General features: G+C 59.7%; 3 protein-coding genes and 1 long non-coding RNA gene across 4 annotated transcripts; all 4 read right to left on the bottom strand.

The window, feature by feature from the left end:
* Nucleotides 1–345: 345 nt before the first annotated feature.
* On the bottom strand, nucleotides 346–8,219 carry ESYT1 (extended synaptotagmin 1). Its single transcript, XM_065753928.1, is given in 32 exon segments — nucleotides 346–577; nucleotides 668–717; nucleotides 813–915; nucleotides 997–1,143; nucleotides 1,300–1,378; nucleotides 1,471–1,633; nucleotides 1,717–1,742; nucleotides 1,745–1,853; nucleotides 2,167–2,253; nucleotides 2,338–2,409; nucleotides 2,507–2,602; nucleotides 2,944–3,033; nucleotides 3,116–3,164; nucleotides 3,264–3,346; nucleotides 3,459–3,635; nucleotides 4,022–4,153; nucleotides 4,288–4,437; nucleotides 4,889–4,975; nucleotides 5,072–5,143; nucleotides 5,229–5,321; nucleotides 5,420–5,509; nucleotides 5,581–5,629; nucleotides 5,788–5,870; nucleotides 5,963–6,139; nucleotides 6,244–6,367; nucleotides 6,446–6,501; nucleotides 6,597–6,686; nucleotides 6,775–6,847; nucleotides 6,939–7,012; nucleotides 7,107–7,241; nucleotides 7,397–7,438; nucleotides 7,953–8,219. Coding segments are annotated over 32 exon segments (3,159 nt in total). The 3' UTR covers nucleotides 346–543.
* Nucleotides 8,220–8,592: 373 nt separating this feature from the next.
* ZC3H10 (zinc finger CCCH-type containing 10) lies at nucleotides 8,593–10,698 on the bottom strand. Its single transcript, XM_065753899.1, is given in 2 exon segments — nucleotides 8,593–10,104; nucleotides 10,517–10,698. Coding segments are annotated over 2 exon segments (1,383 nt in total). The 3' UTR covers nucleotides 8,593–8,903.
* Nucleotides 10,699–10,946: 248 nt separating this feature from the next.
* On the bottom strand, nucleotides 10,947–11,680 carry LOC136059791 (uncharacterized). The gene is made up of 3 exons (XR_010623304.1): nucleotides 11,541–11,680; nucleotides 11,235–11,257; nucleotides 10,947–11,122 (listed from the first exon to the last, which is right to left on the bottom strand). It is a non-coding gene; the product is annotated as an uncharacterized LOC136059791 (long non-coding RNA).
* Nucleotides 11,681–12,756: 1,076 nt separating this feature from the next.
* Nucleotides 12,757–22,207, bottom strand: PA2G4 (proliferation-associated 2G4). Its single transcript, XM_065753908.1, has 13 exons — nucleotides 22,086–22,207; nucleotides 20,261–20,389; nucleotides 19,595–19,700; nucleotides 19,284–19,353; nucleotides 18,981–19,073; nucleotides 18,247–18,310; nucleotides 16,783–16,861; nucleotides 15,636–15,714; nucleotides 15,208–15,341; nucleotides 14,541–14,635; nucleotides 14,000–14,127; nucleotides 13,410–13,463; nucleotides 12,757–13,240 (listed from the first exon to the last, which is right to left on the bottom strand). Exons 1-13 carry the CDS (start codon nucleotides 22,171–22,173, stop codon nucleotides 13,175–13,177), a joined length of 1,185 nt encoding a protein of 394 aa, XP_065609980.1. The 5' UTR covers nucleotides 22,174–22,207; the 3' UTR covers nucleotides 12,757–13,174.
* Between the last annotated feature and the right edge of the window lie 152 nt (nucleotides 22,208–22,359).

Raw genomic sequence — 22,359 nt, forward strand, 5'->3', positions numbered from 1 at the left:
AACACCTCCACACTCTTCCCACATGAAGGGCACCAAGGTGACAGCCCCCCCCCCCCTCCCTGCCCCACCACCACCAACCCAAGGGACAATGTCACCCCCCCCCCCCCCTTCCTCTTCCCTCCCATCCCCTCCCCCTCATACACACATTCCTCCCACAGCCCCAAGGGACCACATGAGGACAGTAATGTCATCTCCCTCTTTTATTTGAGGGGGGGTCGGGAGACACAGCCCCCAAAGGCAGCGGGGGGGGGCAACAGCAGTGGTGTGGCGGTGGTGGCACAGCGGTGGCTCTGACAAAGCATCCCTATGGGGGGGGTAGAGGCACTGGGGGGGTCACCTCCCCCTCTACCCCAGTCCCCCCAACACTTGGCGAGGGTTCCTCCATGGCAAAAGGCACAGAGATAGAGAACAGTCTGCAGGCGGGGGGGGGGCATGGCCCCGCACATCTTTGGTCAGTGGTGGTGTTTGGGGGGCGGATGGGCAGGATGAGGACCCCCCCCCCCCCCCCAGGCACAGCGGGGAGCGGGGGTGTACCCCCCCGTGTCAGGGGCTGCTGCGCTCGTCCTGCAGCTCATACCTGGAGGGGGTGATGGGGGTAAAAAGAGGAAGACATAGGGGAGGGGAGATGGGGGGGCACAGCCCCGCAGGCCCCCAACCCCCTACTCACCAGTGTGTCCCACCCTCAGTCAAGTCCACCTGTGCCAGGTCCAGGTGCAGCTGGGGGAGAGGGACAAAGCTCAGTGTGGATCTGTTGGGGGGGGGGGGATCCCACCTCCTGCCCCCTCCCATTCCCTCCCCCTGGACCCCCATACCTTCCCCAGCACCTCCTTCCCTCCCATGAAGGACACGTGGGCTTTGACCTGTGCCTCCAGCGCACACCGTGGGGCGTCCTCAGGGGCAATGTCCCACTCCAACCTGGGGAGGGGGGGGACAAGGAGTGATGAGGCACACTGCATGAGGATGTCCCCCACCAAAGGACCCTCCCCTCCCCCATACCGCTCATTGAAGTCGGGGTTCAGGGTCCTCCTCTGCACTGCGGTTCTGCGCTTGGAGCCACGGCCACGTTCAGGGGGCAACAGCAGCAGCGAAACGTAGGGATCGGGGGGGTCCTTGGGGGGGGCCTTGGGAGGGGGCTTCAGCTGCCTGGAGGGGGTTATAAGTGGGGGGGTTATGGAGAGGACAAATGGGGAGAGACATAATAGGAGTCATGCAAGGGAGATGCAAAACTTGGGGTGGGGTTGGGGGGAACAACCTGGGGGTCCTGCCCCCCAACCTGAGCCCCCCCCCCCATCACCTCACCTGCAGCCGTGCACGATGGCCACCAGTTTGCGCTCATCGCGGTGGTACCACAACGTCAGCTGCAGCCGGGGCCCCCCAGCTCTGTGTGGCTGAGGGGGTGGGGGGACAGCAGTGACACTCAGCTCCATATTGGACTCTCAGTACTGTGTACACCCCCCCTCCCCCCACCACCCCGGCCTTACCTTTGTGCTGGGGGCAGCCGCTGCCGCAGCGTCCCCCCCCCATCCTGATTCTCCTCTTTGTTCCCCCCCACCATCACCTCCTGGGGCTCAGCATCCTCCCCTGGTGTGGGGTCACCGCTGGGTGCCACCCCCGAGTGCTGCGACACCAAGATCTGGGGAGGAGGGGAAGGTGTGAAAGATAGAGGGGGTCCAGTCCCACTCCCCCCCTCCCCACCCCTCAAAGAAGTGCACTCACCCCCAGCTGCGCCCGCAGCAGCACCTGCCCCCCCCGGGCAGTGGCAGCCACGTGTCCAAAGTCAGAGCCTCAGCTGCCAGCAGCTGGGACAGGGGGAGGCTGAGTGCACCCAGCGCCTGCCCCCCCGCGTCCTGCACCTGGGGTGGTGGAAAGGGCAGCAAGGTGTGAGGCGGCCCCTATAGGGCAGCACACCATAAGGAACCCCCACCCCCATCATAGGGCAGCACCCCCATAGAGAATAGAGACCCCCTCTCCCCCCCTCCATCATAGAGCATTACCCCACAGGAAAGCACCCATCCATAGGGAATCCCCTCCCCTATCATTGGGCAGCACCCTCCCATAAGGGATAGGGAACACCCCCATAGGGCAGCACCCCAAATGGAACCCCCTCCCTGTAGGGCAGCCCTCCTATAGAGCAAACCCCATAAGAAACCCCCCCCCCCCCAGGACCTTCAGCTCCAGTGCTTCCCCATACGGCCGTTTGATGAGGAAGGAGAAGCTTTCATCCCACACCGGGTCCGTGTTCGGGGCGCAGGTCTGGGGGCACAGCCGCGGTGAAGCCCCCCCGTCAGTGTTCCCCCTCCCCCTCCCAGATACCCACCCCTCATCCCATTCTCCCACCTTGGTCTTAAAGGAGACGTCGCGCACAGACAGAGTGGTGAAGGCAGCAGGGGGCTTGGAGCCCTTCCGTAGCTGGGATGCAGAAAGGGGGGGGGGGGTGTCAGGGTATGAGGGGGTCGGGGTGTGTGGGGGGGGTCATAGCATCGGGGGGGTGAGATGGGGGGCTCACCGGGAGCTCGGCAGCGCGGTCCAGGAACACGGAGAGGAGAGCGGCTGAGAGCTCCTCCCCCCGCGAGGGCTGCAGGAGGCTGTTGGTGTGCAGCACCTGGGGGGGGGGGACACGAAGGGGGAGGGGGCACAGGGAAAGGAAGAGGGTGAGAATGACGAGGGCTGGGGGGGAGATAGGACCGGGGCAGAGGGTGGTGATGGTGAAAGGGAATGTGGGGATATGTGGAGGGGAATACTTGGGGGGGGGAAATGCAGAGGGGGGGGGTACATGGTGGGGGACATGAGGGGGGGATATATTGGGGACACATAAGGGGGGTATATGGGGGAGGGGGATACGTGGGGACGCACAGGGATGAGAATGATGATGAGGATGGGTACATGGAGGTGATGGGGAGCATCTAGGACCACCCCCCCATCCCAGAACCCCCCCCCCCATACCTGCTCGAGCAGCGCAGCGTTGGGCTGAGGCTGCAGCCGCTCCAACCGTATGTGCAGGCGCCCGGAGCGCACATCCTCCAGGGGCAGCCACTGAGGGGGGGGCAGGGGGGCATGGATGAGACCAACCCCCAGTGTGACCTCTCCTGGCGTGATACCCCCACACCCCCCATACCTCATCCACAAATCCGCAGCTCAGCACCCGCCTGAGTGGCACTTTGCACCTGGGGGGAACGTGATGGTTGGGGGTGGGGGGTGAGTGTCTCACCACTGCCCCCCCTCCCACAGCCCCTCTTCGTCCCCCCTCCCTCCCCTACACCCACCGGCCCAGGAAGTCGTCCTTGTCCACGTCCTTATCAAAGAGCTCGAACTCCACGTCCTGCCCGGGGATGTCATCCACCACCACCTGAGGAAGCGTGTGTGTGTGTGTGTGGGGGGGGGGTGTCAGTGGGGTCCCCCCTCAACCTGGCAGCTCCCTGGGTTGGTGATGGGGAACTGCTGCACCCCCCTCCCCATACCTCGTAGATCTCGTTCCAGCGGGGGCTCAGCTCCTCCCGGACCACGCGGCTGCGGAAGAGCCGCCCCCCCACCCGCACGGCAGCGTAGGGGTCGGAGCGGCCCCGCATCAGCCCCCCCAGGAAGTTGTCCTTGGCCACCAGGTCCTCTGCTTCCAGGAGGTGGATGCGCAGCACAGCCTGAGGAGGTGGGGGAGGGGGGGGAAGGGGTTTCAGCTGTATCTCCCCCCCTCCCCACAACTCTGACCCCTATCCCACCCCAGTCCTACTGCCAGGACCCCACCCCAAAGTCCCAACTCCATCCCACCCACCCTCTTCCCGTGAGGACCCCCACCTCTGAGCCTCCAAGTGCCCCCACCCACCCCCAATCTTGACCTGAGGACCCCATCCCAAAACCCGGAACCCTCAGCCCCAGAGTTCCATCCCTATCCCACCCCCAGGACCCCCCCATCCCACTCCCCACCCTAAAACTCAGGACCCCCAGACCCCAGTTGCATCCTGACACCCCCTTCCCCCCCACCTCTGAGCTCCATCCTGACCCCCAGTTCCCCCTATTCTCCCCACACCTCAGTCCCAAACTGGGAGTCCGGGTTGGCTTTACTGGGTCTGCGGGCACTGCTGGTGCCAGGGGGGGTCTCCAACTGCCCGGGGGGGGGCAGTGGGGGGGGAACATCTTCAGGTCCATCAAAGTACAGCACCTACACATGGGGTGGATCAGTACAGGGTGGGCTATGCCCCCCCAGCCCCACACTCACCCACAGCACCAAGGTGAGGTGCAGGCAGCTGTGGGGTCCCTATGCCCCCCCCCCAGCCCCCCCTGCCCCACACTCACCCTCAGCACCAGAGTGAGGTGCAGGCGGCTGTTGGGTGCTGCGTGCTGCAGTGAGAAGGACTCTGCCAGCGTCAGCTCTGGGGCAGAGAGCAACCGCGAGAGGGGCACAGAGAGAGAGCCCAGGGGGGTCTGCCGGGGGTCATCCTTCACCTGGGGGCATGGGGTCACGGGGGGGGTCACGGGGATGAAGAGGGGTATGGGGGGAGAAATGGGGTATGGGGGCTTGTGGGGATCTGGCTGGGAATAGGGGGAAATATAAGGTATGGGGGCTGCAGGAGGAGCTGGGGGAAATGGGAATATGGGACATGGAGTCCCATGGGGGGGGAAATGGGAATATGGGACATGGAGTCCCATGGGGGGGGGAATGGGAATATGGGACATGGAGTCCCATGGGGGGGGGGGGAGGGGGTGTGGGGGAACTATGGCAGAAAATGGGCGGGGATATGGGGTTCATGTGGGTAATACGGGGGGGGGGAATGGGGTACGAGGGAATTGTGGGAGAGGAAATACAGAGTACGGGGTCTATGAGGGGGATACAGAGGTGGGGGGAACTTGTCCGAGGGGGGCAGAAGGGGGCAATGTGTGGGGCTGGGGGCCTCGCCTGGATGTCCAGGTCCAGATGCGCGGGGTCGTGCAGGAAGAAGCGGAAGGCATCCTCCCACACTGGGTGCCGTGTGTTGTACACCACCTGTGGGGTGAGTGTATGTGGGGGGAGAGGGTAGTGATGAGAGACACCCCCTGTGCCCCCCCCCAGGCACTGTCTTCCCCTCCACTCCCCCCCAACCTTGCTCTCTCGTGTCACATCCTGCACTGACACCTGCACCACGGGGTTGGGCTCCTTCCCGGGCTTCTTCACCTGTGCAGAAAGTGGGGGTCTGGGGGGGTCAGGGAGCTGCAGGTGCCCCCCCCCTCTCCCCCCTATTCCCAGGACCCCCCCTCACGGGCAGCTCCTCCGCACGGTCCAGGTACACCACCAGGATGGCAGCTGACGGTGGGTCGGGGTTGGATGGGATTGTGCGGTTCCTCTGTAGAATCTGAGGGCAACGGGGGGGGCGTGGGGGGGAGGAGGTGAGCAAGGCAGAGCCCCGTCCCCTCACACCCTCCCCACCTCCCCCCACCACCAGCCCCTCACCTGCTCCAGTTTGGAGGCATCGGGAAGCAGTGTCAGCCACTCCAAGCGCAGATGCAGCCGCCCCCGGCCCCCATCCTGCAGTGGGAACCACTGTGGGGACAGTGGGGGTCAGCACAACCTCCCTCTACTCCTCCCCAACCCCCCCGCAGCCCCCTCCTCACCTCCTCCAGCACCTGTGCCTTCAGCACCTCCCCAAAATCCAGCTTCATCCTTTGGGGTGGGACGGACAGCTGTGAGCTCAGGGCTATGATCCCAATGTCCCCACATGGGGATTGACCCCAATGTTCCCAGCTGGGGGACTCTGATCCCAATGCCTCTGACCTCAGTGCCGCCACCCCTCCCTTCCCCTGGGGGGCTGTGACCCCCACCTGCCCAGCAGGTCATCCTGGTCGGGGTCTTTATCGAAGAGCTCCACCTCGATCTCCTGCCCCGGCACTTCATGCACGATGAACTGCAGGGAAGGGGTCAGCGGTGAACCCACGTGCCCAGCCCCGAGGGGGGGTCCTGGGGGGGCGGGGAGGGGTTGATTCCAGGGGTGCCCACCTCGTACACTTCATTCCAGGTGGGGTTGAGCTCGCTGTTCACCACACGGCTGCTCGCCACCTGCGTGCCCACCCGCAGCACGGCGTAGGGGTCCGACTTGCCCTCCACCAGCCCCCCCATGAAGCGGTCCTTACTGCGCAGCTCCCGCGCCCCAAAAAGATGAACTCGCACCACACCCTGAAGGGTTGAGGGGGGCGGGGGGTGAGGGGGTCAGTCTGTTGGGCTCTGTGCACCTTCAATCAGTGCCCCCCCGCCTCCCAACCTCAGATCCCCCTCCATACCCGGGGGAGGGGGCAGCGCAGCCGGGCAGCGTTGTGCAGATCGGGCACCAGCGGCACCAGGAGGCGGTTGGGAAGCACCAGGTACGAGGAGATGGTGTCCATGATCATTGTGTCTGACATGGAGCTGAGGGGGGGGGGACACAGGGGGTTGTCAGGCGTGGTCCTAGGGGGCTGGAAGCACCCCATGTGCTATGGGGCTCACCTGAGCCCCGGGATGTCCAGCAGGTTGGTCATCCCCGTCCAGTTGATGTCCAAAGTCTGGGGACAAGGGGGGCAGTAAGAGAAATGGGGGGCGGGGCTCAGAGAGGTGAGGGGACTATATTAGAGTGGGGGGGCATAAGGAGGGCACTCACTGGGCGCCGGATGAAGAACATGGTGAGGGCCCCCACGATGGGCACATCACCCAGCAGTGGCTCCAGGATGACCCGCAGTGTCCCGTGGAGCTGTGGGAGGGAGCCGAGGGTGGGGGGGGCACCTCTCAATACTGCCCTCCCCCTTCACAATGCACCTTCAGCGCTGCCCCCCCCTCACCTGCATCCCCTTCACCCCTGCTTTGCAGAAGAACTTCTTCACTTCCACGTCGATCTGCACATCACCCACATAGCTGCGGGGGATGGGATGCTGCTGGGAGGGGGTCTGGCCGTAGCGGGACCCCCCCCCCGGGGGCATGATGTGGGGGAGGCTCAACTGCTCACCTGATGTTGAGGTCCAGCAGGATCTGCTGCTTGTGGGTACCGGGGTGTGCCCGGACCCCCAGCACACGGAGGGGCTGAGGGGACAGCAGTGAGGAAGAGGGCACTGAAGGGGGGCACAGAGAGGTGTCTCCCCCCGGGGGGGGGGCTGTTCAGGGCAGGGGGGTGTACCTTCTCGCCCATGTCCACCTTGGTGAAGGTGAAGGTCTGCAGGTGGGTGTTGGAGGCGCGGATGGAGGGCGCGATGCTCTCCACCAACAATTTCTCCATGTACCGCCCGAAAAATGGCCACGTCTGAGCCAGGATCTGCACCGGGGCAGACAGATGGACGGGGGGGGAGGGATGAGAGGACAGAGGGGGAGCAGAGGGGGGGAGAGGTGGGAGGATAGTAGGGAAGTGGATGGATGGATGGATGGATGGATGGATGGATGGATGGATGGATGGATGGACTGACTCCTCACCTTGTTCAGCCATTCTGCCCTCTCCACATCTGGAAAGCTCACCTGTGGGGTGGGGGGGATGTCATAAAAGCCTCGGGGTGGGCGACTGGAGCCCCTCCCACTGCCGCACGACCCCCATAACTCTGAGCAGCCTCAGCTCCCCCCTCCCGGAGCCGGGACATCCTCCCGGGGACAGTCGGGCTGGGCGGGGGGGGGGGGCATGCAGCTGTGACCAACATCTGGCAGCACTGCAGCCCAACATCTGGCGGCACTGCAGCCCTGCGCGAGGGGCCCAAGCTGGGGGGGGGGCAGCACTGGGTTGTGACTCCCCCCCCTCTTCACTGTGTGCGCCCGGGCAGGAAAACGTCCCCCCCGGGCACAGTGAGTCAGGGCGCGGCCGGAAGCCCCGGGCTCCAACAGGAGGGGCCCCCCCCCGGGTTAACCTTATTGCGGGGCGGGGCGGGGGGGGCATCCCGCAGCGGGGCGGGGGTGCTGCAATGCGGCGGGGACCGAAGCGGGGAGCCCGAGCTCAGCGCAGCCCTCGCGGGGTGTGGCGATCCCCCCGGGCACCGCTTACCCACGCCGGCAGCTCCCCGCGAGCCGCTCCCAGCCCCGCGGCGGCGGCGCGCACGGCCGCTTCCTCGTCGCTGTGGAGGCGCGCGGCCAGGCTGAGCGCGCGCTGCCGGGCGCGCCGCCGCCGCCTCCATCCCGCGTAGAGTGCCAGCGCCAGCAGCAGCGCGCCCGCGCCCAACCCCAGCAGCCCCGCGGCGTAGGCGGGCAGCGCCCAAAGCAGCCGCCGTCCCACGGCCGCCACCGCCGCGGCCCCCGCTCCGCGCCGCTCCATCACGGCGCGCTCCTCCGCTCCGCCGGCCACGCCCCCTCCTCAGGCCACGCCCCGAATGGAGCAGCGCTGTCCGTAAGCCACGCCCGCTCACCTCCCCCATTGGATGGTCGAGCGAAGGGGCGTGGCCACCGGTGCTGCCCCGCGCCCACCCCACCCGGCCCCGCGGTTTGGCCTTTTTAGGAGCGGCCGGTACTCCGCCCTGCTGCCTCCGTCGCCCACCCCTCGAGACCTCACGGTGCCGCCATCCCGACCCCGGCTCCGTTGGGCCCGTGGGGGACGCCGCTTGGAATCACTGCGTTTAATGGCTGAAAACGTTACACGGAACGCGGCAGGGGGGGGCTGCGCTGAGGTGCTGAGATGCTGCCTCCCCCTCCTCCCCCTGGCTCAGCCCCATGATAGAGCCAGAAGGGGACCCCCGCAGCATGTCCTTCTGTCCCAGGGTTATCCCTCTGTCCCATTCCAGGGGCTACTGAGAGAGTGGGGGCTCTGGGCACCCCTGCACCATTTATCCCTCATCCCTGAATCCACCGCCACACAAACACGGCTCAAGGTCAGCTGTGCCAGGGGCTGAGGAGACACCCCTTCCTCCAGCCCCAGCACGGATACGAAGGTCCCGAGGGTTCTTCAGTTCCACATCGCTCACCCCCCAAACGTGGGGGTGAAGGTGGGGGCACAGAAGGGCCGTCAGTGCGGCATGGCCGTTATCCGCATGCTCTGCGAGGCAATGGGGTACGTCACCATCGGGGTGGTGGCGTGGCTCATGGTGATGCCTCCCAGCGGCTGCGCCATTGACACGGCCACCGGAGCCACTGAGACGGCCACCGGGGCCATGGAGACCGGGGGAGCCATGCCCTGGGCAATGGTCTGTGCCAGGGCGGCTGAGAGAGGGGTGATTTCGGGGTTCATGGGGGGTGCAGCGTTGGCCGGGGGTGCTGCCTGGGCACCAGCAGGCGCTACCAAATCCTGCTGGGAGACAGGCCGGGGCTGCAAGGCCTGGCTGCTGAGCGTGGTGTGGGTCTGCGCGATGCTGTGGTTGTAATTGGTGACGGTGCCCACGGTGGGGGCCAGAGTCTGCTCGGTGGCTGTGGCGGTAGAGCTCAGTGTCATCACCTTGGCCTGGTTACGGAACTGGGCGTTCTGCTCCAACAGCACCTCGTTGGTCGCCATCAGGTTGTTCACCTGCTTCTTGAGGTCCTCCACGCGCTTCCGCAGCATGATGTTTTCCTCCTCCAGCAGCCGGTACTCCACTGTCCGTGGGTTGGCAAAGCTGTACTCGTAGGTCTCGAAGGACAGCCCATCCACCCGCCGCCGTTTCAGCAGGGGCTCGTGGTCATCGTAGCGGTCGCTGTCGTATATGGCATCGTAGGGATCATAACGGCGCACGGCGGTGACCATGCCTGGCTCACGAGTGGCCATACCCCGTGCCTCATACTCATAGTCCCGCTGCAGGTGCTGGAACTTGCACTTGGCACCCCGCTGACAGTCACCCTTCAAGAAGTCCCTGCAAATGGGCACCTCCGCCTTGCTGTTGGGCAGGTCAGCGGGTGAGAGGCCAAGCCCTGCTGCCACCTTCTGCCGCAGGCGCGGGGGCAGCTCACCCGTCTTCTTGTAGCAGTCCTCATCCTCCTTGGTGCCATGGATGAAGCGGCAGTTGAGGCGTACGCACTCCTTGTTCTGGAAGTCGTGGCAGAAGATGAACTCGTTCTTGCGCACGCCCAGGTTGGTCACCTCGCTGATGTCGGGGTGTCGGAAGCGGCAGCGTTTTCCCCGCTTGCAGACGTTGCGCAGGAAATCGCGACATATATCGTCAGCGTCAGCACCCGCCTCATCGCCACCGCTGTTGCTGTAGCCGTCCCGGTCGGGCATCTTTGCCGCCGCGGGGGCGCTGCGGAGGGAAGGAGAGGAGGAAGGGTGAGGGGCCGGGCCGGGCAGCCGGGAGCAGCGCCGGGTCCGAGGCCACGCGGAAACAGCGGGGAGCGCGGCGGCGGGCAAGGGGCGGCCCGAGCCCACAGGGGGAGCTCGGGGCTGCGGGGCCCCACAAAAGCCCGGCACAGCCCCGTGGGAACCGGGCCCGGCACGGAGCGCTGCGAGCAGGGGGAGGAACAACACTGCCCCCGCGGGGTCTCCATAGGAACCGTCCGCAGCCCCGGAGAAGGCCCAGCGGTGGGGCCCGCGGCGGGGCCCAGCTTGGAGAGGGGCGGAGCGGATGCGGCCAACCGCGAGGCCCCAGCCCGGCGCAGCACAGCTCGGCCCGGCCCGGCTCAGCCCCTCGCGCCCCGCTGCAGCCCCGCACTCACCCGCTCGCGGTCTCCTCGCGAGTTCTCCAGTGCCAACAATGAGCGGTCCCTTCCGGCCGCGGCTCTGCGCCGGGCAGGAAGTGCTACATGCTACTTCCGGGGCACCCCGGAAGGAGCTGCGCGCTTCCTTGCAGCGTAACGCGTGCGCGGCCGGAGCGCTTCTTCCGGGTGAGTGACGTCATAAGAGCGCGCCGCCACAATCGCGGCGCGCCGAGGGCCTCAGCCCCGCGGGGTTGCTCCGCCGCTCTGAGCCCGCTCCGGTACCGGCACGGAACGCGCCCGCTGTTCTGCAGCTGCCGCTTCACCTCTCGGAGTCATGGAACCGAGGCCTCCCTCCCCCGGTCCGCTGTTTATCCCATTGCAGCTCCCTCCCAACCGGCGCTCCGTGGGCACCGCGCCCGCCCCAACCCCAAATAAAACACCAAACGCGTCCGAACACATTTCCAACTTTATTAGCGGCGCCACGCAGCGCGGAGCGGACCCGGTGCGGCGGGACGGGCCCCCATCACGGCCCCGCGACGCTGGGACCGCTCCTCCACAGCCGGCCCGGTCTGGTCGCAGCACTACTTGGACCTCTGTCGCATCTTCCTCCTCTTGCGCTTCAGCCTAAGGGACAGAGCCGCGTCACAGCCCGGAACCGCGCTGACAGCCCGGGAGCAGCCGCCGTTACCGGCTCCAGCCACTGAGCCCCGGTCCCGCGGGGTGTGCTCACACGTACCTGCGCATTCGCTTCTTGCGCCACTACGGAGGGAGAAGAGCAGCGGGTGAGTGCGTGCGGCGCGCGGCTCCCGGCCCCTTCCCCATTACCACCACCAGTTCCCACCTCCCCGCCCGACACATCCCCGCGGCCCTAGGCTCAACCCCCAGAACCACGGCACCGCCCCGCCGTGCCCCCCGCACCGAGAGACCCCGCTCCCGTTCCACGACCCAACAGAGACCTCCCCGCTCCCTCAACACCGCTGCCAGGGACGCGGTTCGTTACAAGGCGCCATCGCTCCCCCTCAGCGTCGCCCCCGCCGCTCACCTTGGCCCTCATGGCGGCGCGCTCGCGCCGCGCTTAGTCCCGGTGCGGCGGCGGCGGCCCTGGCGACGGATGGAGGCGGATGGTGGCGGCCACCAACAAAATGGCGGCAGCAGCGGCCGAGAGAATCAGCCCTCTCGCCGCGGCGTATTTATAGCGCAGAGCCGAAGCCACGCCCCCTCCGCCGCGCAGGGTGTGCCGGGAGGTGTAGTCGCATCCCTGGGGCATGCCGGGAATTGTAGTCCGGGCCGCAGCCGCCATTTTGCACCGCGCCGCTCTTCCCGGACCGGTTCGCAGTGAACCACCACCCCCCCCCCGGCCCCAATCAGCAGAGCCACGTCTCCGTGCAAAGAGATGCCACGAGTCAGCTTTATTTGGAAAACAGAGTCGGTTTACAGAGTTCTTCTCGGGAGCTTTTGCTTTTCAAAATCTTAAAACAAGTGGATTTTCTCGTATCAAGAGGTCACCTTGTTTATGTAAAAATAGAAAATTAAATACACCTCCAGCAAGTTCTTAGTGGTTTATAAATCCGCGGGGTGAGAAGGATGAGCTCTGAGTGGACAGAATATTGCTTAAAAACGCCAAAGGGTTCCCCAGGGGCAGTGGGACAGCGTAGTGGGGATGGGAACGGGCAGAAGAAAAGCACTGTTCTTGATTTTTTGGGGGTAGTTGTGTTCAGGCTGTGGTGCCTGTGGGGCCTTCAGGGCTCCACCTGAGTTTGGCCACAGGTGAACAGCCAGACACCAGCGAAGGAAAGCCCTCGTGCATCCAAATGTATTGAATTCAGCGTTTGTTGGTGGGTTTTCCTTAAAAAATAATAATAATTAAAAATAAAAGGCTCGCTATGGACAGGCAGTACCCCTGGCTGCTCTCAGCCTGCACCCACTGAGTGGAACATCACACACAACAGCGGCCGTGGGGAAGGAGCGAGCCTGGCATCACGGAGCACCGACTGCTTCCTCTGGTGTTGGGCAACTGGATTTAAAAACAAGCTCAGCACAGCGATCTAGTAAAAACAGAGTGTTTATAGGTAAACCAAGGCAGAGAGGGGACGGTCTACAGTGTCACCAGGGCCATAAAATCTGGTTTTCATTTTGTTTTTTCTTTCCCAATTATCGGTGTACAACGTAGAGGTTTAAAAGAGTGAGAAATCCTCTGCCCTGAGGTAACGGACAGGGCACATCACTAAACACAGATCACTTTTTTGAGGGCATCATCATCTCCAAGAAAATCTGTAAAGGGAGAAATTAAAAACAGAAAGAGGAGGAAGAAGAAAGCAGACAGCTCTCTGAGCTCCCTCTCACTGGGAATGGCTTAGTTGTTCACCTCTTTAACAAGTACGAGTAGTATAAAAGGTTAGAAAGAGTGGATGTAGACTAGCTTTTACTCCTGATTTTATTTTTCTGCTTTAAGTAGTCTGAAGTGGCTGAGAGAATCCTCCCTCATTGGCAAAATCAATAGGAGCTGGTTGTAGTCGGTGGGACATCCAGGCTGTCTGTCATTTGGTTGTAAGAGACAAACAGAGCTAGATTTTGTGTTTCTGGTTTGGTTGTTGGTTTTTGTTTTTTTTGGAGGGGGAAAGGGTGTGTGTGTGTGTGTGTGAGAACCGGGTGCTACCCAGAGGGAGCAGGAACCACTCAGTCACCAGCCTCATTCTCTTCCGCTGTCTCTCCCGTGGTGGCATTCTCTGCATTCTTGGAGGCCTGAGGAAACAAAGCCACAGCTGCACTCAGAACACCAGCAAGGGGCAGACAGACCACGCATGGCCACAAAGGAGCCCACCCGAGGAACCTTTCTGGGAGGAAAAGAGGACTTTTCTCCCCACACCCTGGGCATACCAGGCCAAATCCTCCCAAAACCTGACTAAATTACCTTCTTTTTCTTCTTTTTCTGGGTCTTCCGACTTGCAGAACTTTGTAGAAGGGCCTGGAGACAGGAAGGAAACATAAGAAGCTTGAAAGCTGTATTCTTTTTTTGACAGAAGATAAAAGGAAATGCCTTTAAAGCAGAATGAGCACTGCCAGCCATGGCATGGTGGTAAGTCTTAACGGGCATAGTGACAGATGGGGAATGCCACAGCCCCATGCTTCACTGAGGAACGAGGCCTTGAGGCCAGCTGTCCAGGCTTCTCAGTGACTCGTAAGAAAGGGCTGGGTGCTGCTATCACAAGCAAAAGCTTGTGTTTGATGCAGGAAATAGGAGCCCAGCCTTGTCTAAAGTACATTCTTGGTGCTGCAGGAGTACAATGAGCCAATGACTTGCATCATGACTTACTGCTGACCTTGGACATGCAGGAAACTCGGCTGTAAGGGCTGAGCTTTTGCTTTTTAAGCTCCTGCCTCAGAGCAGTCTTCTGGATTTTAATTCCCACCTTCATCCCAAGCAGTACAAAGGGTAACCCACGTGATGTGCTACACCTATTTTGATGTGTGTTTTCTGTTTGTTTTTTTTTTTTAACCAACCTTCAGCTCTCCATCTTGCACCTCAAACTCCGACTTGTAGAGCTCAGGTTCAAAGGGGCCACTGGTTATCCTCATAGGACCATTAGGCATTAAAAGCACTGTGAATTTAAATTGTGCAACAAACTCTCCTGCAAAGAAGAAACAGGCATTACTGCACCACAGCCCCCTGTGCATCTGCTCTGCTGGGTGCCTGGGTGGATGTTCCCATCCAGGTGCTATTCCAACTCCGGTGCTGTTCCCACACTCGCTGCTGCAAAACATCTTGTGGGAACTCCTTGGTAAGCAAACCAGAGGGTTTCAACCATCAGAACCTCCTGTCTAGGGAATCACTCTATGAGAAATTTCAGCTAATCACTGGTACGATTCCAAAACAAGGCCCAGAAGCCAACAGGTAATGAGTTTCCTGAAGGATGAGTGCCAGGGCCCTCGAAGTGTATCTCTGGCATTGAAACAACAGCAGTCAGCACCAGTGTTGGGAAGTGACCTCCAGCTGAGCACCCATCCACATTCAGCTCCCAGCCCTCCCCTCAGCACCACTCACCTTCCTTCTCGTAGAGGACGTTGAAAGGCTGGAGCAGCTCGTGTTTGGCGCATTCCACCACCCCCATCCTGGCCTTCTTCTCATCTTCAAACGCCCTGCAGAGGAATGGGAGCCACAGCTGAGGCAGATTCCACCCCACAGGCTTCAGAACTGCCCCTAGGATCAAGCCGGATGCTTGGTTTGCTTTACATCCCCTCTTGCCCAGCACTGCTGCTGTCAGAGCAGGGAACTGCTGGATGAACCTACTGCCTTCAGAGAGCAGAGAAAACAAATGGATTTAAGCATGGAAAGGGTCACACAAACATTGTTTTCTTATTTTCAGAGTGCGTCACTTACAAAAATTGACTGGATCTGCCTCCTCTCCTCATGCTGCAACCCGATAGTATTTTATTTGAACCACAACTTCAGGCTCCTCACCTGCCACACAAGGCACAGGAGATTCTCCAATCCTCAAACTGTGCCTGGGATTCCAGCTTGAGCCTGTAACTTCCTTCCTCCACCCACTCCCAGGCTCAAATACAGCAAACTGCAACACAACACAGCAAGGCTGCCTCCACCTCTGTGGCAGATAATCAGTCAAATCACTTTTGCTGTCAGTGTGGTCTGTGAGCTCACGCAAAGCATCCAGCTCTGAACACAAGAGGAGGTCATGAATAAAAGCAAATACCTGAGAGTAAATGGCATGGTATCAAAGCGCCTCTCCACCTCGCTGAAAAAGGCACGGGAGGTTTTCATCTTCAAGCCGTACTGTTTGGAGGGGTCCCTTTTGTAAATTGTAGTTCTCTGCCCAGCATCCTTAGCCTGAAAATACAAATGGAGCTGAGAGCAGGAAAGGAGCAGAGCAGCACTTCCTCAACCACATCAACCAATGGATGTGTCAGGGCAGCTACACCTGACAGGCGCTGTCCGTACTCTGACACTGTAAAAGCACAGCTTAACCTTTTTGATGGAAAAATCTACACCTAAAAAGACACAGGGATCCCCTGCTGGGATGGGCACATAGAAGGATCCAGCCATGAGCACCACAAATTGGTGATGACTGCTTGGAAACACCGAGTCTGACTGTGCACAGAGGGGCAGCGAACCGGGACTCACCTTTCCCTCCCCACTGCTGACAAGAACATCAACTGCATAAACTTCATGAACCTCAAATTCTGCTTTTTCGTGGTCCTTCCTGGAAGAAAGAAGTTTGGTGAGTTAAACAAAGGTAAGGAGAGAAGACAAAACCTCTGTGGCTACACAGCCACAGCTCCTCAAACAAGCCCATGCTGAGCTTAGCCAGAGAGGGCGTATGAGCACAAAGCAGTGCTAGGGTGCTACAAAGCGACCAGGACCTTGACCAGAAGAGCAAAAGCTGGCACAAAAATTGAAGTCTTGCATGTTGGGCACTAGAGCTAGTCAGTGACAAGCTGGTAGAGAAAAACAAGGACAAACTAGTGCTGTTCCTGCCCACGAGAAGTCATTCCACCCCACTGAATGGAGGTCTCTGACACTCAGCACCAGCTCTGTGAACTTGTGGTCACGCTGTAGGCAGAGCAAGGGCCCACCACACCTGGCTCACCACTACACCTCAGACCTTGCAAGCCAAGCTCTGGATTTAAACCACTGAGCTCTAAATACCCAGCTTGAGATGCTGCCCTGACCGCATCCCTGAGAGAGAGAAGATGCTGGAACAGAACAGAGTGACACATCCTGCTCATTAGTTCAAAATCAGCCTGAGATCCTACTGACAGTGATCACCCTCCAGTGGGCTCCTGGCAGCTTCTACGAGACAACAGCAGGCCCTGGCACACCTCCTGGTGAATGAGCATCCACTGCTACAGCGAGCAATGCTTGGTTATTTTGCTGGCAGCCCCCGGGGACACAGGCTGTAATTTACTGATGGAGACTCCTTCCAGAAACTGGATATAAACCAAGAACACCCGCAGGTGCCAGCGAGGAGTCCCGTGACACAGACTTTCTGCTTCTTTCTCAGAACAAACCCTGAGCACAGAGCCACAGTGTGCATATAGCCAAAGTAAGAGTGTAATGATCCCATTCTGGGTCAGACTTCAAGTGCAGGGAGCGGTCTCCCCCGGTGAAATTCTGCCACGGTGGCACTCAGCCACTAGGTGCAAACATACCTGCTCCACCCCCACCTGATACCATAGCCAAGAAAGTGAGAAATAGGATCAGAATCCCAGACCTAGCCACACCCCTCCCACACACTGGAGAAAGTGGCAGCTCCAGAGGTGATGCTCACTTTTGCTGGTCTGTAGGGTTCTGGATGATTGTTTTCTCTCCATCGATCACGTGCTGCTTCAGCTGGTGTGACAGCATCCCTGCCGTGATAAAAGAATCCATTAACACCTCAGAGCTGCAAACCAGCTACATGGGGACTTACATCATTAACACTCCAGTGCTCAGGGCTGCAGCCTTCAGCTAGAGCCAACTGTTGAGCAAACCATCTTGGGTGTTAGCACTCCCTTAGCTTCACACTGCTGCAGACAGAGATGTGGAGCTCCCCAGAGTCCTTCCTGACTTCAGGGATGCTTCCTCTCCTCAGCAGGAGAAGCTGCAAGCAGCTAGGGAGGGGCACGGCCTGCAGCAGAGTCCTCCCCAGCCTTGCTGCTTCTTAAAAAAGCAGCTTGGGATGCACTGGAGGTGAACCTGCAAGCACTTATGTTGCATTCCTGGGTGCTTTTAACGGAAACTTCAGGTTCTCTCACCACTGTCTAGGCTGTACAGCACTCAAAGCACATGTTGTGGGGCTGAATTCACTTTCCTGCCCTACGGTTCACCTCCAAACTGAAGCCTAGCCCACGTCTCCAGTCCACAGCCCAGCACAGAGACACGTGTCTCCTTTGGGGAAGGCCAGTGTGAGCCCAGCAGCTCCATTTGTTTTCATCAGCTGGGGCCTGATGCTGCTGCCAGAGCCTTGATAATTACAGCACTTGGCTGTTTCCAAAACAGCCCTTGACAGCGTGAGCAGCCGCCTCCTCACTGCAGCTCGTGCCATGCTGTTTCACAGAGAAAGGAGCAAAGCATTGAGGAGACCCACAAAGCCATCCCACACAAAAACAGGGAGCTGACGTTCCAGGGCTGGGCCGAGGCAAGCAAAAACACTGAGCCAGCTTTACAGCATTTCAGGAAATTTAACTAACAGCAGACCAAGCTAATTGTGGCTACTCAGTGATGGCACTGATTAGGAGAAAAGGGTCCTCACATGTCAAGCTGAGCTCTCTCTCACCACCTTTCCATGCAGCTGTCCCAGGGCCTCCCCACCCCCCCGTTATGAACGCTGTGAGAAGAAAACATGAATTGGTTTCTCGTTGTAAGGGAGGAAATGACATACCCTGCACATCTATGGGCATCTTTTGCAATGGAAACAAACTTTTATGTATTCACAGAAGGGGCTTTAACTACAAGTGGTCAAGGCTGAAGCAAAGGGCCCAAGGTCAATGGGAAGTCCAGAAGCCAGGACACCACCTAGTCCTGGAAGCCCATGTTTACTCTTTCTACATGAACACATCTTTAAAAAAAAATAAATCACAATACAGAAGAAAGAATGGTCCTGAAAGGATTTTGAAGCAAAGATGGCTGCATTTAGAGATGGCACATCTAGGACCTATAGTCAGGAAATGCTCCCCTGAATCTGAACATGGCAGCTCAGGATTGAGTGTGTAATTAATTAACACGTCTGCATCAGCTGCTCCCCAGCCCTTACCTTCAATGGGTGTGCAGTGAAATGAGTGGGCTATTTTGTTCCACGCGTCTGTCACTTGTGTATTCTGGATGAAGAACACATGTAAACACATTAAGGGTTTTAAACTCAAGCCAGAAGCACGACCGTTAATTTTCACCTGACAGCATTTGGTGATAAAACCAAGTGGTGCTTTAACACCTCCAAAAAAAGGACCGGTGTCAGGATTCCATTTTTAATCCCCTATCAACAAAAATAACGCAGAACACGAGGTCAGCTCAGCCTCCTGCACCACAAACCATTCCTTTAGGAGATAACACGGGGAACTAAGAGCGACACGAGCGTGTCTGGAATAGTAACACGGCGCTGAAGGAGAACGCCTACGGCTGCTGAGGTGTCTGAGCACCGGGCGAGGGAGAGCTGAGAGTGGGAGACTTGAGTGAGTGTGGCACAGAGGGTGGGCAGCGTGCCCAGCTGCCCCCAGAGAGGGTGGGAAAAGCAGCATGGATTCTCTGCGAGGCCATAGGCACACGGGTCAGGATCCAAAGCTGCTGCCACCCGCCCCAGGGCCCGGTGCTCTCCCAGGAGTGCTCAGCTGTCTGCAGACAGCTGCCCTCAGATTCCCCACATAGATGGGCCATTCTTCCCAGGCGAGGTCACAGGCCTTTCTTTTTCTGCACAGAGCGAGCACGTGACACAGCCCATCTCCGCAGAGCTCGACCTGCACCGAGGCACACTCACACACACCACTCCCTCACCTGGTTTCCAGGCTTTACCAAACGCAGAGCAGCCTCAGCGCAGAGATGAGCTGCCTTGATGACATCAGCTTTACGGCCTGACACGGGGTTTTCCTGAAAGAACAGAAAAATAAAGGCTCATCTGGAGTTAAGTCCTTTTCCCTCTTATTAGCAAGACTACTGTTTTGACTGTCTATAGAGTTGGAGATCCTCCATCTAGTGATCCAGAGTGGGGGATCTAGATAGGAAGTAGAACTCCCACCTCCACAGCTCCATCCCTTGTCCCTCCCCAGTTTAAAAAGCACCAGCCCAAGGAAAACCTACCTTTGAGGCATCTATGACAAAACTGTGTGCTACATTCGCTATGAAGCCATCAACGTGGACTCCCAGGTCACTGCAACACAAAGAGAGTTAATTACAGGTGGGGCCTAATGGCTCAGGAAACTGGTGTGACTTCTCCAAGCATTCGAAGGCGCAGGCATATTTCAAAAGCTTGACTCGATTAGCTATTAGATTCTGTAATTAGCCATCTCAAGGAAGTACTTAACAAAGCAAGCAGGACTTAAAATGCAAAGCCTGGATGCCGACAGCAAGCTCATGAGAAACATAACCAAGATTTAAGATAACCAACTTACATTTTGACCAAGTCTCCATCTTTGAGGATGTAGTCTTGGTCACTCTTCAAGGGAGAGAAGTGACAGACACAGTTATTTACTGATATACTCGTTGGGAAGGCAATACCTGTGGAAGAAAAAGAGAAATAATTCATGAAGTACACACAGCACAGGCAGCAGCTCAGCCAGTGTGGAGCGTCACTGAACTTGAGCTTTGTAAAGCAGGGTAAAAATAATCTCCTGGTGAAAAAGCGCGAAGAATGCAGCATGTGGAGTGCTCCTGCCCCAGCAGCCATCAAAGAAATTGATCCTCAGCAGCAAGACATGTGCAAAAGGGACCCCAAGTCTCCAGAACACAGATCAGTCACACAATTTCCATGGCAACTACAGATGTGCTAACCATCAACTACAAGTGCTAACCACAGGGCTGGCCTGCCCGAAGGGAGGACGTTGTTGTCCAAAGTAACTCTCATTACAGTGAGTGGAGCATTGAACTGGGAAGCACCAGCTCAGCAGTGATGCTTACGAGCAGGACAAACAGGATGAGTTGGGTTCTGGCTGGCATTCTGGGAAAAGTAAACTATTTCCTATGATAATTAGCAGCAAGTAATGCTTTCTGTGCTGCTGCACACTCACGTCAGCCCAGCAGGACAACTCCAGTGAGCCACGCTGGCGTGCAGGCCTCACCTTTTTTCATTTCTTTTTCCTTCTTGAAAATCTTGCCTGTCTCCTCCATGATCATGGCATCTCCCTTCTCACACAAGCACAGAACTGATGCTCCCGAGTTTGCCTCTTCGACCACAGCACGAAGGACCCCTGCAGAGAAACACAGACACGGAGCACGTTAACCAAGCTCATCACACAGCACCACGAGCCCAGATTGTCTCCAACAGAAGGAATCATTCAGGACTCAGCTTCGCACTGAGGGAGCTGCAGACACTTTGATGCACACTGCTTTTTGAGAACTGGCTTTCCCAAGGTGTTTCCTCCAAGAGAAGGAGCAAATCAACGTATACTGGGATGTGCACAGGTGAAGTGCTGCAGCCTCACACACCTCTCAGTGCGTGGAGGAGGGCTGGCACGCAAAGGAGCAACACTGCTCTCCCACATTCTTTCCAGAGCACTCAGAGCTATAGGAACAGGTTTGAAAACTGCTTGGGAGACGTGGAGAAGCAACGCATGGCACATCAAAGGGCAGAGGCACTGCCGCAGGCATGTAGGACCAGGAGGAAACCGCCCCGCTGCGTTACACCCTCACTCTGCAGAACTGTGTCTGTATGGCAGAGCAATATCAGGGACACCACCACGCTGTGCTCACTGGAGCTCAGCAAAGTTTGGCTGCCCAGTTCCAACACGATGCCTGCACTCACGCTGGGGCGTGCTCTAGTGTGTACAATTAGCATTTGGGTTTACAGGATGGGTGTCAGCGTGCCTCGTGCTCTACAGAACAGGAGGGGAAGGACTGTGAGCCTCCAAGTTACAATTCACATCATTTTGGTAATCTTTCCACGGGTCCCAGATATTTGTGAGGAATACAAATAAGAAAGCTTTTAGAAAGACCTTTAGTAGATGGCAGGGGACAGAGAGGTGAGAACAGGAAACATTAAAGCACCGCAGAAGGGCAGATGGAGAGCTGGTGTCTGTCAGAGCATCAGCACTGAGCAGGGAACCTCTCTGAGCTGCTTCGTGTCCCAAAGGTGCCCACAACGCCCGGGGAAACCCTCTGCTGCTCCTCCAGGTGCACTCAGGGCAGCAGCAACAGTGCGGTGACCCCATCCTACCCCGGGGTTGTGCTCCAAGAGGGAGCATAACACCATCCTCCATGGGCCAAGAGCCCTCCAGCTCTTCTTGAGTGGGATCCCACATCCCCATGGGCTGGGGAGCACCTGGGGGAGGCCATGCAGAGCTCGCGGGAGCGGCTGTCAGCTCCGTTGGGGGCAACGAAGAGAAGGCGGAAAGAAACGATGAAACAGTAACGGGGGGGGCGGGGGAGGGCGCAACGGTATTCCCGGCACTGCCCGACCCCGGGAGCGCGCCTCGGCTCGGCGGGGGAGGGGGGGGACGGGAACAAAAGAGTGGAACGATCAGCACTGAGGGGGGGGGGGGTCCATGGCCTCGTGGCCGAGTCCCGCGCCCGTCCCTACCGGGGGAAACCGGGGAAACCGAGGGGAACCGGACGAGACGGGGACCGTGCGTAGAGCCCGACCGGGCCCTGCCCCCCCCCGCCCGGTGCACGTGGGGCGTGGAGGCCACGTGCAGGCAGCGCCCGCCGCACGGAGCCGGGCCGGGGGCACCGGAGGAGGGACACCACGAGGTGGGGGAGGGGGGGAACACCGGGAATCCCCACCCCTCGGCCCCGGGTGATCCGCGCGGCCACCCCCGGCCCTTCAGCGGCCGCCATCGGTGGGTACCTGGGCCGCCCCGGGCGCACCACCCACCCCCACCCCACGGCCCCGCACCACCTCCCCCCCCCCCCCCCGAGCCCCGCGCCCGCCCGCGGCCCTGCACTCACGGTTGGCGATGTCCCCCCCCATCTTGTACTTGGTCACCACCAGGTCCTCAGCGATGGTGAGCTCGGCCGTCTCCTCCTCGCCCGACATGGTCGGAGCCGCCCCCGCTGCCTCCGCCGCCGCTGCCCCCCCCCCCCGCTACCGCCGCCGCGCTGAGACCCCGGGGAGCGCGAGCGAGAGAGCGCGAGCAGAGCAGGAGCGCGGGCTCCGCGCGGGGCACGCTGGGAAGCCGAGTCCCCTCCCCCAAGGACTACAGCTCCCGGAGGCGCGCGCGCG

The sequence above is a fragment of the Cyrtonyx montezumae genome, unplaced genomic scaffold, assembly GCF_038088225.1.
Source record: "Cyrtonyx montezumae isolate F1298 unplaced genomic scaffold, pur_monq_1.0 scaffold_85, whole genome shotgun sequence".
NCBI classification, from domain to species: Eukaryota; Metazoa; Chordata; class Aves; order Galliformes; family Odontophoridae; genus Cyrtonyx; species Cyrtonyx montezumae.